This window comes from Melospiza georgiana, chromosome 1 (assembly GCF_028018845.1).
Source record: "Melospiza georgiana isolate bMelGeo1 chromosome 1, bMelGeo1.pri, whole genome shotgun sequence".
NCBI lineage: Eukaryota > Metazoa > Chordata > Aves > Passeriformes > Passerellidae > Melospiza > Melospiza georgiana.
The window spans coordinates 25039319-25054017 of NC_080430.1; the positions used below are offsets into that span (position 1 = coordinate 25039319).

The window sequence follows — 14699 nt, forward strand, 5'->3', positions numbered from 1 at the left end:
GAATCATAAACAATTCCATTAAAGATATCTCTAGGGAAGCAGATATGGCTACACAGCAGACATCAAGCAAAAACTACCCAAGGTTCTGCTTAGTGCTGCATGAAATCATGGAGACCCTCATATACCCATACAAAGGATATATATTCTGCAAAAGGAAGGCTGAAGCCAGACCATGTCACTGAACCAGCCCCAGTACTCATCCCACTGGGAAACTGCTTCCCTTGGGCACCTTTGTTGCTCACCCACTGCTGCTGTGTGGTGGGGAATGCACCCATCATCTGAACAAATGTGTGAAAGTTTGTGTTGGAACAGATGAAAATCAATTAATAACTTACTTGTGCCAACCACAAACGCTGTTGGTCTCCCATTCACATCAGCTGGAGGAGAACTTGGATCTGGGAGCACACCAAATGCAGTTATCCACCCTGGGGTACGAGGTTTGGGGACAGACTAAAAGGACACAGATCTTTCTCCAAATTCTAGCATTATTCTGTGTTTTCTCATAGTATGGTGCTGGCCAGACAGTATTAAATTGCTTGGCTGGGTAATTGTTTGGTGCCTCTACTCCCCTCTGTTGGGATCCCACCTTGACTATTGTATCCAGCTGTGGGATGCCCACCCCAGGAAGGACATCAACCTGCTGGAGTGAGTCCAGAGCAGGGCTGCCAAGTTTATTGGAGGAATGGAGCAGCTTTCCTGTAGGGAAAGATGAAGCACTTTGGGTTTGCTCAGCCTGTGAAGGAGAAGACTTTGGGTGATCTAATTTTTGCCTTCTGGTACCTGAAAGGAGCCTACAAGAAAAATGGTGAGTATTTACAAGGGTGTTTAGTGACAGGACAAGGGGAAATGGTTTCAGACTGAAAGAGAGTAGGTTTATATTACATGCTCAGAAAAAATTCTTCACTGTGAGATTGGTGGGGCACTGGAACAGGTCCAGGGAAGTTGTGGATGCCCCATCTTTGGAAGTGTTCAAGACCAGGTTGGCCATGATCTAATGAAAGACATTCCATAGCAAGTAGATTGGAACAAGATGGTCTTTAAGGTCCCTTCCAACCCAAACCATTCTATGATTCTGTGATAAGGACTCAGTGGTTGGCTGTTAAGTTTTGAAATAGCATGCAGGGAAAATGTTTCCCAGTGTACGTTATAAAAAGTTACCATTTTCATAATTTTTTATCTGTATTTTAACGATTTTTTAAAATGAGAAATAAATCCAGGTTGACATCACCTAGAAACTCCTCTCTTTTAAAGTCTGCCCTAATAGCAAATCTTGCAGAGGTTTTTTTTTGTTATCATGAGAGTTTCAATTTTAATTGTGCCATAGGCATTACTGGCTCTAGTGTGAAATGTTTCCTTTAAACAGGTATGATCCAAAGGGAAAAAGAACTCTTAGATCCTTACTTGTTGAAGCTGGTTGATCAAATCAATTCTGGTATGCTAATGGCTCCAAAAGCTTTCATGTTACTTCTATTACTTCAGAAATACTTGTACTAGTAATGATATTGCACGCGAGCAACCATTTGCCATAACTGTATTTTATGGAAAAAGTATTTCTGATTTCACACAACAGAATCAACGTTGCCAGGCACTACCTGTTTAAAGAAATACTTTTTTTCTTTCCCCCAAGTTTCTAAGATTATTTTTGCATGCTTAGGTAGAGGAGATAAGCACTGTAGTCTGTCATCACAACAGAAACTGTGACAGTGCCTGTATGACACAGATACCTTGCAGGAAGATCAGCTTAATTGGCCTTTGTCCCTTTCCCTAAAATCATTTGGTGTGACTTGAACAACTGCTGATGGAAGAGGGAGAAGAGATTCCTTTCTTTCCTTCCTCATCTTTCCTTGAAGTATGAAGACAATGGATGATTGAAAGTGAAAAAAATGGCCAAGGACCCCATCGGTTCCAAAGGTCAGGTATGAATCTGAGACTGTTGTGGCAAAGCTGTCAGTCCTAGAGAACTTAGCCACCTCTTTTCAGCCATCCACCATGCTGAAAAATCCATAACTATATGGCTGGATGGATGGCTGAAAAGAGACTGACCTGGGAAAAGAGCCATATCAATGATTTATTCTTCTGCATCTCTTTTTTTCTATCCATGTGCAGCAATCCTGAAATGGCTGGAGCATACCAAGAATTCATCTCTTTGGAAGCCTGAGGAGTCTCATACCATCTCAACTGGTTTTATGTGTTGCTGAGCTTCTGGCTCCACATCTCCCTCACCCACCTGCGTTATGGGAGACAAGGTGATTGAAAATCCACATCTTTGCAGCAATTTTCTGTTCTTTGGCTGGGAGCTTGTCCTTCCTGTGTGAAACTTCATGGGTAGGATGGATGGGAATAGTGGCTTAGCTTGATTTGGTCGGGATACATGTGCCTGCATCCTCCCACCTTCCACGTATTTCTTTAATAGAAAAGGGCTATCACTTATTGAAAATGTGCATAAAATAAGTTTATACGTATGCAATTAGAATAGGTTAGTCTCAGAAGTGTCTAATTACTATTATAATCAGTCAATAACTATTCTGCTGATGCATCAGAGTCAAAACAAACTGGCCACAGAGTCAGTGATTGATTTCAAGGAACAAGTTGGGAAAAAAAAAACCAGTTCACTGAAAGTGATAAAGTGATATCAGGAAATACTTGGACTTGAGTCACAGTGCTTTGGGTCTATAATAATATTGATAATGTATTTATCATTTTAACTTGTTTGAAGCTCACAGAGCTACTTTAGGTTTATGCTGGTACAAACTTTCAAGTAGTTATCTTCACTGTCCAGGTTATCTTAAAATCCTTCTTGTTCTAAATTGATACCATTCGCATGAAAGATAACCTGAAAGAATACTCATGTACCTTTTACGCCATATACTTTTATTACAATGTTTCAATCACATAATTTGTTGTGCTACCATTTTGGGATCAGACACACTTCGTTGGATCACCTTTTCCTAATGCTGTGGATTTTCCTATCCCAACTGCAGGCTTTTCCATTTCGTCGGCACCCTTGATAGCGATGAACTGTCCCGACGGTGGAGGCAGCTCCAGGCAGGCTGTACCGGGAACGGCCAGCTCGCCGGACACGCGTGGATGCGGGGCACAGCAATGCCGCTTTGGGCGTGCGGGCACAGCAATAATGCCGCTTTGGGTGTGCGTGGCACAGCAATGCTGATTTCTGTGTGCGGGCACAGCAATGCCACTTTGGGCGTGCGGGCACAGCAATGCCGCTTTGGGTGTGCGGGCACAGCAATAATGCCGCTTTGGGCGTGCGGGCACAGCAATAATGCCGCTTTGGGTGTGCGGGCACAGCAATGCCGCTTTGGGTGTGCGAGCACAGCAATGCTGATTTCTGTGTGCGGGCACAGCAATGCCGCTTTCGGCGTGCGAGCACAGCAATGCCGCTTTGGGTGTGCGTGTACAGCAATGCCGCTTTGGGTGTGCGGGGCACAGCAATGCCGCTTTGGGCGTGCGGGCACAGCAATGCCGCTTTGGGTGTGCGGGGCACAGCAATGCCGCTTTCGGTGTGCGGGGCACAGGAATGCTGATTTCTGTGCTGGCAGTGCCCCTGAGACACAGCGCCTGTGGGGTCCCCGCTCAGGGCACACCCATGCCCCATCCTTTCCATTCTTTCTGTAGGCGTGCCCCCGACGGCAGCTGATGAGCAGGGGCTGGATACCCCCCGGCAGCTCCCCCAAGCCAGGCTGAGGGCGAGAGGACCCTCTCGGCCGGGGGGCGGTCAGGAGGCGGTGCCGAGCCGCTGCCGGGAGCTCTCCCGGAGGCTGTCCCGGCTCTCCGCTATGCCTGGGCAGGATCCGCCCGCTCCGCGACCCGCGGCTGGGGGAGGGAAGGGGGAGAGGACGGGCGCCCGCCTCGCCTTTTCCGCCCCGGAGAGGAGCCCCCCAGCCTGAGGCGGGGCTCCAGTTTGCCTTCGCCGCTCCCTCTGCCCGGGACTCCCTTCGGCGAGCGGAGGGGCCTGGGCGGGGGCGGCTGCCCGCCCTGGAGGAGCCCTGTGCGGGGAGGGGCCGCGGCTGCCGCTTGGCTTGGCCCGGCCGGGGCACCACGTCAGCTGCCGGCAGCCGCGGGGGCCGCGGTGCGCGACCCCGAGTGACTGCAGCCCCCAAGCGCGGAGCCGGGGCACGATGGGGCGGGCGGCCCTCGGGGGCGCAGCGCGGGCAGCTCCTCTCCTCTCACGCCCACCGCGGCCCCCTCCCCCGCGAAGGGAGAAGCCGTCTGCCGAGCAGACGTGGCAAACAAGGCCGCCAGCTTTCCCTCGGCTGGGTGGGCGGGTGGCCGTCGCGAAGGGGAGCTGCGGGAATGCCCATCCTCCTCCTCCTCCCTGCGCCCGGAGAGCCCCGCTGCGCCGGCCGGGAGGCTGCGGGCACGCCGGGCTCCCCTCGCACACACACACACACACACACACACACTGCCCGAGCGGCCGCACAGCCGGGAAGGGACACGGACAGGGCTCTGCCCGCGCCCTGGACGGAGATGCTTCCCCAGGGAGAGCAAACAGCCGGGACGCGAACGCGGCTGCGGGCGGGCTGAGGGGCTGCCGGTGTCCCCGGCACCCGCTGTCCGCGGGGAAAGGCCAAGGGCGGGGGTCCGGAGTGACCGTGCTAGAGGGGTCGTGTTAGGGGGTCTGGGGATGCCTTTGGTTGCAGTGGGACTGCGGAGAGAGGTTGGTTGAGCTGGGATCCAGCCTCCTCCCGGCTCCCCGGCCGCTTCCCCGCGGGGCGGGAGGCGCCGCAGGCCCTGGACAGCTCCCGCTTTGAACGCCGTCGGGGCGCTGCCAGCCGCTGCCCGGCCGGGCTCCGGCCGCACTCCCAGAAAAGCGGGGCGAGAGGGGCGTGGGACGGCTGAGGGGAACAAAAAAAAAAAAAAAAAAAAGAGAGAGACGACGAGTCAGATTTTCCTTCCGAAAGCCTCAGTGTCCACGTCCTCAAAGCATGGAACCAATTTAGCGTCGCCGCCCCCCCGGCGCTGCCGCTGCCAAGGCTGCTGCGGAGGGCTGGAGACACGGGGCACGTGATGGCCGGGGCGGCGCCGGGACCCTCCTGCGGTATAAGTAGGGCGGACCGGGGCTGGGTTAATTTAGCGTCCCTGGCAGCAGGTTTCTGCTAAGGTTGGAGTTACTCCTCGAGACTGTATGCCTGCGTCCCACAGGCGATAGCTAACCAACCGACTCGGCACCACAAGGAGTCTGCATGTCTTGCAACTAGACATGCTCAGCTTTGTGGATACACGGATTTGGTTGCTGCTCGCAGTAACTTCATACCTAGCAACAGGCCAACGTAAGTGCTTTCCGCTTGTTTGTGGCAGGGGTGGTGGCAGGGGTGGCTGTCCGGCTCTGCGCTCCGTGCTTTGTCCCGACGCCCGCCCCACGCACGGCAGTCTGCGGGGAGTCGCTGCTTCCCAAACGATAGAAACCAGCTCAAAACTGCCACCTCCGTCCCAGATCAGACTCTAGATTCTTTCTTTCTCCCAGAAAAATATGGCACATGGCCAACGAGATCCCCCTCTACGGGAAAAAAAAAAAAAAAAAAAAAAAAAAAAAAAAAAAAGTAAAAGAAAAGGGACCACCTCCTCTCCAGACGGGCTTGTACCTAGAGGAGGACACAAACCTCCGGCGCAGATGCTGCGAGGAGATACAGATGCGGGCTGGGAGGAGAGTGCTTGCGGCGAGCGGAGGCACCCAGGCTGCACTTTAGTGAGACTTGAGGCGCGCTTTCCGAAGCAGGGAGCGGGGGAGCGGCGGCTCATCCATCCATCCCTCCATCCGTCCGTCCATCCATCCATCCATCCGTCCATCCGTCCGTCCCTCCGTCCGTCCATCGCTCCGCCGGCTCCGCGCGCGGGGCGCCCCCTGCGGGCCGCTTGGGGCAGCGCGGCGGGCGGAGCTGCCCGGCCCGGGGGCTGCGGGGAGGGGAGGGAAGGAGCAGGGCTCCGCTCAGTGCCAGAGGGGAGCGCGGCTCCGCTCCAGTGCCAGAGGGGAGCGCGGCTCCCCGAGGGCGCAGTGCCGCTCTCCGCCTCTCGCTGGATGAGGATGTGGTGCCCCCTCACACACACACACACCCCGCACACTGAGATGAGAGGGAAACGCGCCCCGCCATCCGCGCGGGGGCGAAGCGCAGCCTCCCTGCAGGGCAGCGCCCTGTGAAGGACCCCCCGAGCCCCGGGCCGCCTGGCTTTGACCCGGGTTTGGCCGCGTTCCAGGGCGGAGGAGTGAGAGAGCAGCCGTGCGCTGCCCGCTCCTGGCGCTGGGAACTCCCGGGATGATGCGGGATGGTGGTGCCCCCCAGGGTGATGTCCCACGGGATGGTGTTCCCCGGGATGATGTCCCAGGGGGTGATGCCCACGGGATGATGTCCCAGGGGGTGATGCCCACGGGATGGTGTCCCACGGGGTGATGTCTCCCGGGATGATGCTCCCCGGGTCTCCCTCGCCGGGCGGGGGGCAGCGGCGGGGCCGTTCTGAGGGACATTCTGAGGACATTTCCCCAACCCCGGTGACGGGAGGCAGCTGCCCCTTCGCACAGGAGAGGGAGCGCTTCTTGTGGGGGGTTCTTGTGGGGGTCCCCGAACCGATCACCCCGCGCTTCCCGCAGGGAATTTGGGCAGGCACCGTTGTCACCATCACCCGCGGGCGGTAATGGCTTTAGTTCTGTGTGGAGTTAGCACTGAGTTAGGCTGGCTCTGTGTACTGCCGCGGAATTCCAGTGTTTTCAGCATTTCAGCACTGTTACCTTTTTCTGGAGTGCACGAATCATCCGAATTTAGTGTGTGTGGTCATGCGCTGCCAAAGTGACACGTTGTGGAAAATCATCCAACAACCTTTTAGTTAGTGGTGATGTTAAATTGCAGGCGTTCAAGGGTGATGTGAGACTCTTTTAGTAGGGTGAGTTTAGGTCAAAATAGATTGTTAATTCCTTGAAATTAAGAAAATCAGAAAATTTGTTTCTCCAACTAATGAAAAAAGTGCATATTCACGCTTATTAGTGCATAACATACAGAGATGGTTATTTGCAATATGGTGTTTAATAGCTTCAAACTGTTCCCTGCTACACAGTTTTACAGGGAAATGTGGAAATAGATGGAAATGGATGTTTGGCTAGAACCTTTCCCCATAAAAAGTGGGATTGGGCCATTTATCTGAAAATTTCAGATAACTCCTACAATATAGTATCTTCACATGTTCCAGTCTGCCTGAGTTTATTAATCTCTTGCATGAACACATATGTGGAAATACATAGGTGTGGGGGGCTTCCAATGGAGGTATGTTGAACATATTTAGAGCAGGTTTATAGTTGATATCTGCCTTTTTACTGTATCAGCCATATTAGTTGTTTTGATTTAATTAGCAAGTCCATTTTGAATCTGAAATACATGGCAATTTCACCCTTGAGTTTTTCCACTATAAGTTAATCATCTTAACAGGAAGAAATTACATTAAGAAAATGTTTATTGCATTAAGGAAATCAACTAAATTGCATTTTGCATTAAAAGCAGCAAATTTAATTTTAAATTGAAAGCAAGTTTAAAATTTAAAACTTGTAAAATATTTGAGTCCCTGCTCTAATTATCTCTTTTTTCCTTTCCCTTCTCTTTGCAGATGTGAATCAGGTCAGTATAAATTTTTTATCTAATATGTAACACTCCAATTAACAGGCTAGGCTTCTCTTCTTGTGGCAGTGTTATTTTGTTACATTCATTCCCAAGATGGTAATGGAAAAGTGCTGATTAAATCCTGAGGGCACTGCCTGGAAAGGTACCCACCCCAATTTCACAAGTGGGATGGGCTTTTTAAGAGACTGCCTTCATAGGTGTGGAGAGCATGAGGAGAAAGTAACGGAGCAGAGCTCTTTGGACACTGTACCTGGCAGTTTGCATTGGATTTGACTCTACTTTAAAGCCAGTTTTACAGTCTAAATTTCATTGCACAGTAGGATTATGAAAGAACTCAGGTGTGACTCTTTTTTAAATTCTAATATTTTAAGCTGTAATAGCTATAAGATTGTCAGTCTTCAACACAACATTTTAATTTAGTTACATGCATCTTTGCTGTATATAACCTAGCTTTCAAAGTAATTTTAAATCACAGGGCATAGTTAAATATATTGGAATGAGAAAAAGTATAATTATGTAAGAAAATAAGTCTAAGCATTATTTTAGTTCAAAATACTGGCAGAAATTGTAACTTCTTTTTTTAATTGTCTTCCTTATTTTTTCCAGCCACCTGCCGGGCGCAAGGTAAGCATTTTTCTTTTTCTTGGGTGGAAATAAAGATGATATCAGGTAGTCTTCAGCAGATTAATATTTTGTTGAATATTGGACGAAAAGAAAATTGGCTACTCTGCTTATTTTCAGTGTTGTCTGAAAACAGCATCTCAGTAGTGCTGAGATGAGTAGGTAGGAAAAAAGGGGGAAATTATCAATGCAGCATTTTAACAGGGTAGATTCAGGTACTGAATCAAAGGTGCTTCACTTGTGAGCAGAACTAAGCCTACCAAGACCTAAATGGCATCCAAGTGTCATTCTTATTTAAACAGAGTTCCTTTCTTTGTAAAGATTTATGTGGATTGAATGGCACAGCAATATCCATATAGGTACAAAAAGCTAAATTGTTTAGATATTATTTCTAAAAGTCACTTCTGTAAAATTAGAAGTAGTTATTCAGTAGAAACAAACCCCAATTTTGCAAGCACTTCTGTGGTCTGTGCAGTGACGCTTTTAACACACAGTAGTGTCAGTGGCTAATCTATTTCCAGTAGATTATTGTGGACAAAAATACACTGTCTGTGGAAAATAGCTGAATTTGCAGCCCTCTTTTCCTTTTTAATGTACACTAATTTTTCTTAATGTATCTGTTTCCCTGCATTGTCCTGGAAAATTTCCACAGTAACTCATTGAGTGTTATTTTCTTCCGGCAGGGCCCTAGAGGAGACAAAGGGCCACAGGGAGAAAGGGTAAGGAATTAGAGTGACATTTACTTGTGATCTTTGAATGGTAGTTGTTGGAAGATCAGTAGGAAAAAACTAAGTTTAAGCATTCTGTGAGATCAAATGATTGTACCTGTAGAAGCTTGTATGTGCAATTTTATTTAACAAAGAAACCAAGTTACATATGTACCAAATCCAGTCTAATTATGGTCATTGTGCCTGAGCAGATATGGTTGAGATCACAGGGCAGCCTAGCTCTTCAAGTGATGATTTGAAAAGTGTTTTTCCAGCTGTTCACAGGGGAATTAACACATGGAAATGCAGACGGAAAAGTTGACATGTAATCTTTGAATAATATGGCATATGGGTAAGCTCTCTACATAAAAACCGAATAGACTAAGCCAGTTTTGAGGGTAATTCATTATCTGTGCCTCCAATGATGTTTTGGAAAAGCTTTTTTCTTGGCAGCTGGGCATTTGTTATCTACCTTCTGCTAGTAAAAGAGGATGTTACACCGTAAAAGTAACCAAAGTAATAAGGACAGTTGAATAATTTAATTGTAATGTTCATTCATATTGCTCATATCTGCTTTTCTGATTTGCTTCTGCATCATTGCTGCTTTTTTTAAAGTGGTGTTCTGAACTTCACATACTTATCTGGTTTGTGTGTAGTTATATGTATTTTTTTTCTATCATCTGAAAATGAAAATGCTATAGTACTGATGAAGGAGCTCTTAAAGATTTCTGAGATCATAGTGTGCTGACAAATGTGATGGAAACTATTAGGAACACTGTATCACTGTGGTCAGCTGGATGTTTGCTTTAGGCTGCCACTAACTAAATTTGTTTAATGAAAGGAGATGCTTTCTTTGTTCTGAAGGCAACAAACCTAATACTGCTCCTTTAGAAATCCATTTATTATTGATTTCATTAAGTACTGAACTGGGTCCAAAAAACCCAACAAATTAAATACATCAATTGCCATGATGCCAAAACTTGACCAGCTTTGTGTACTGGGGATGAAAGAATATGTAAGGACAAATGTTACTGGACTGAACACAGGTAACTTCAACCTGTCATAAAAGAAGTTCTCACAGTGGTAGCAGATGGATGGTATAAAAAAATCTGTAGAAGAGCACTGCTAAACTTTAACTGGATTTGAAATTATACCAGTAAATTGTCTATACTGATTAAAAAAGTGGCTTTGGACTTACTCTGGATCCATGGTAACTCATATCAGTAGAGCTGACCTTTCTAATCCTCAGCTGGTAAAACTTCAGGCTCTCACTATTAGCATCTGCTGGGCTGTGTGGGTCCACATGGGTCACTTGGGGTTCTGGGTCTAAAGTTTGTCACCTAAGATCAATCTTCCCAGTTTGGATGTTATGCTTTGGTAGTGTAAATCCAATATTGCCCCTGTAAATCTTTTCAAATACAAAGCTCCAGTACTTGTCCGATACAAGGTGTAGCAAGGTAACACAAAATCAGACTATATATTTTCTCAGGTTAAGCATTTATTTAAACTATTTATTGAAATGTATAGCACTGCTGTAGGGTGTGCCTGGTTGTTAATGAAGTTACCACATCAGAGACTTCTTCAACCACTTCCAATTTTCACCGTATAATTCTCTTTTTGACTCTAGGGTCCCCCAGGTCCACCAGGCAGGGATGGTGAAGATGGTCTACCAGGTCCTCCAGGGCCCCCTGGTCCTCCAGGTCTTGGCGGAGTAAGGCATCCAAACTTTCTATTACCAGAACTCCTAAGCTGTGCTTTGCAACCAAGATGGAATTTATATCTGCTGGAAAGCACTGTTGTTGAATTGAGGAGAGGAAGAAACATTCTTTTGTGAGCCATAAGAAATTGATGGCCCGGTTCCAATGAAACCCTCCTTGGAGCGTATATATTCCATGGAAAATTTGGATTCTCTATTCAACAGGGACTTAGGAAGAAGAGCGAATCAACCCTGTTATTTAGCATTAAATTTACACAGCTATAATGTCTATGGGTTAAGCATCAACTAAATGAAACCAGTGCCATTAAGTAGAGGGGGAAAAGAAGCCTTTGGGGTTGGATTCAGGAGACAGCAAAGAAGATGACTCCTTAAGCTAAAAATCAATTAAAAGTCCTATAGAATTGTATTTTCCTTTGGATTTTTTTTATCTGTGTTCATACTGCAGACCTGTAAATGGGCTGTGCTTACACACTTTGTGTACTGGCACCCATCCTGTACTCTCTGCAGAATGCTGAATTTAACTCTTTGCTTGACATTAGCTACATAGGCAGCATGAAGACATAGACAGTCTTGTACTGATCAAGTTTAGTAAGTCCTTTTGCATGGAAGAATACTCATTTTTATTTCAAAACTTTATTTTGCTAGTTGCAAATATCAAACTGCTTTCACTGTGGTTTTTTTTATTTTAATATGTTAATGAAACAAGCAAGAAAAGGGAGTTTGATTGTGTTGTGGAGATTCTTTTTCTATTTTGATAAAATACCTAAAATCCATTGCAGTGTTTCTGAGGCTTCATGCTCCTCAGATATTTCTGAAACTGAAGGGCCCACCTCATGCAATAGCTACTCAGGGCTGGTACATTAATTTTACTTATGCATACTTTCACTGCCTTGCTTAACTTCCCTCATTGGAAATTAGGCAAAATAATTTGAGAGTTTCAAGAAAGTTTTCAATTTTAAATAAGCAGTGAATTTACATTCCTAATTTTCAGTTCACACTATTTAATGTCTCTCTATCACATCTGCAGAGATATTTAGGTTTGAAAGGGCCTTCCCAGTAAAATTAAGTCTTTTTGGAAACAAGTGAATAGAATTGTATTTGTAATAAGGCAGTATTTACTGAGTTATATGTATGCTGCTTTAACAAACCTCATAGCAAGTATAACAAATCAGATGATATTTATTATAGAATGTTGATTATAAATAGTTTTTAAAGTAGAGTTTTTAGAATTTTAATTTCAAACATTTTATTGTCTGCAGAACTTCGCTGCCCAATATGATCCATCTAAAGCAGCAGATTTTGGCCCAGGACCTATGGTAGGTATATGACACAGCACTTGATAACTCACATGAATAATGTGTTTGGGACTTTCCTTTAATTCAGCTGTGTTAATGAAAAACATAGTGTTAAAATTAGTGGTTTGATCATAGATTGGCTCAGACTGGAAACTGATCCTTTAATATAGGATGATGAGAAGTGTTTTAGTCTGAGGGTTTGAAATATGGTCTTGTATCTGTATATTTATCTTGAATATAACACTGCTGGATCTTGTGCTTTAACTCTGTTTGTTGACCACACTTTTATGAGTCAATGAATCTCATTATCTGATGCTAGATAACACATCTACTTTGAGGCAGTACTACTTTACACATACTGAGACAGAAGATTGTGTTTTAACTGTAAAGCTGCTCTCTAAAGCAGGCACAGGCCTAAAAAGTAACTCAGCATCTTGGCTCCAGTTGGTGATGATTTTTTCTCCATGGCTGTAAACTCTTTTGATACCCTTAGATTGCATAGGTTTTTTAGGAAATTGGCCACCACATTTGGTTCTCATCATCTGAATGTTAGTAATGTTGGTATTGTAAGGCTGTTCTGAGGAGGATTCTTTATAATTCACTGTATACTATATACAAATGGAATTTAATGGGTCTATTGCCACTCCATATGAATTTCTAACCCTTCCGTACATTAGCAAATATTGTCAGTACACATAGGTAGCAGAATATGGGTTGAATTCACCACACACTCTGATATCACAGATAGTGCATATGATGGGTGAGCAGCAGGATGAAGAATGACCAGGATTATTCTGGGTCAAGTGCTTGCTTCTACTTCCAAAAACACTCTAATATTAAATGGATTTTGGAAAATACTTTGGCATCCATTTAGCTAAGAAATATAGAAAATAGGAGTACATTTAATTAAGTTCTGCCCTCAGTGTCTGACAGGTAATTGGAAAACATAGATGAGGAAGTTTTAAGTTTCACATATTTATTTCATAAATAAGATGTAAAATTCAGGAAGGGAAAGGTAGTTACAGAATCTAATTTGAGAAGAAATTCACAGGGTTTATGCAGCACATATGATTCAGACTTCTAGGAACCATTATTTTTCCTAGAATTACTGCATATTTTTGTATCCACAATATTGCTTTCACTTCCATGAGTAAATGCCTGTAATTAATGTGCATTTATTCCTCTTAATAAAAGGTTTTCAGTCTCACGGAAAAACTACATAAACCACTGAAAAGTTGGCATATGTTTTTAATGTTGTAATGAGAAAATCTGAAAGATTTTCTGAGAAAGATTTAAAACCAATTTAAAACATAATTATTTCTGTTGAAATGTCTCCTAAATAATTTGTTTAGACTATAGAAGTCCAAGTTAAAATTTCAATTTGCAAATTGCTTGCTTGCTTAATAAGCCTTAAGATAACTGTTAAGAGAGAGCACCAGTCTATGGAAATTTCCTTTTTAGAAGTGATTTGTCTGTGTTTTCAAAATGTTTGTAAATTGTAAATAATGTCAAGGAAACTGTATTAGTCACTTCTTTTGCAAGTGATATGAAAAGAATTTAATCCGCACCAGAAAACAATGAAATATTTAAATCAAAGTAATTAATTATGGGAAATAGATGTACACACAACATACAATATGTGTAAGAGCCTTTCATGATGTGTTATGACCCTCATCCTTAAACATTTCTGCACAGGAAAGGTAGAGGGAAGAATTCAAAAAAGAATGAAGCCGTTCACTTTCTAACAGGCCAGAATAAGTTAAGAAGGTGAATCCTGAAGCTCACAGCCATAATGGTACATTTCTAATCATCCCACTGGATTCTGTGCTGCTTTGTTGCCATTAGATGTTTGCACTTGGTCTGCCTGGGCAAATTCATGCAGAACTCTTCCTCTAATTTCATTAGAACATTGCACAATGGAGACTGTGATGCTAACCATGTTTTAGGAATGCTGGGAATTTGTGTCATAGATGAGATTATATAATTGACGTTTTTAAAAAGATCTTGTGTTTTTCCTTCCCTAGGGTTTAATGGGACCCAGAGGCCCACCTGGAGCATCTGGACCCCCTGTGAGTACAGTCTTCTCTCTCCTGCTGACATTGACATACCTGTAAAATTACAATTTATCTTGTTTGGAAACCAATAATATCTCCCTCATTTTCTAGGGTCCTCCTGGTTTCCAAGGTCTTCCTGGTGAGCCTGGTGAACCTGGTCAAACAGTAAGTACAGATCACACACAGACACTGCTAGCATTAGGAACAGCACCCCAAAGTAGGCTTGTAATGCTTAGGCCCATTCCTCCTACCCACATGCTCTTCTCTGAATGTTTGGATACTCCTGCTTGATCCTGTTACAGAAACAGAGCTGAACTCAGATTCAGGCTCTCTCCATTTGGAATCATAAAGTGCAAAGTCAATTAGGCTCCAACTATGGCCCAACACGAGTCATAAAACAATGGGAAGATGTATATGAAGACTGATGCTTCAAGTAATTCTCAATCTGTTTTTGACAGGGTCCCCAGGGTCCTCGTGGTCCCCCTGGTCCTCCAGGAAAGGCTGGTGAAGATGTAAGTGGTTATTAAATGTTACTCATCTCTTTTGTGGTGGTGATTCAGCCCTAACAACCAGATAATTGTTAAGCTAAGCATTCTATTGGCCATATTTTTTACATTGTTACATAAATAAACCCCTGAAATAATTATTTCATAGTACAAGAGGTGCAGTATGCTGGAAATGCATAG

The 14699-nt window shown here is 44.9% G+C and overlaps 1 protein-coding gene across 1 annotated transcript in view; it reads left to right on the forward strand.

Annotated features, from left to right (window-relative positions):
• Window positions 1-5218: 5218 nt before the first annotated feature.
• Window positions 5219-14699, forward strand: part of COL1A2 (collagen type I alpha 2 chain) — a 38343-nt gene continuing 28862 nt past the window's right edge. The window contains exons 1-9 of the mRNA XM_058026157.1: window positions 5219-5288; window positions 7606-7616; window positions 8226-8243; window positions 8924-8959; window positions 10575-10658; window positions 11924-11980; window positions 13984-14028; window positions 14125-14178; window positions 14472-14525. Of these exons, the coding sequence (XP_057882140.1) occupies window positions 5219-5288; window positions 7606-7616; window positions 8226-8243; window positions 8924-8959; window positions 10575-10658; window positions 11924-11980; window positions 13984-14028; window positions 14125-14178; window positions 14472-14525 (429 nt within the window). The remainder of the gene's footprint in view (window positions 5289-7605; window positions 7617-8225; window positions 8244-8923; window positions 8960-10574; window positions 10659-11923; window positions 11981-13983; window positions 14029-14124; window positions 14179-14471; window positions 14526-14699) is intronic.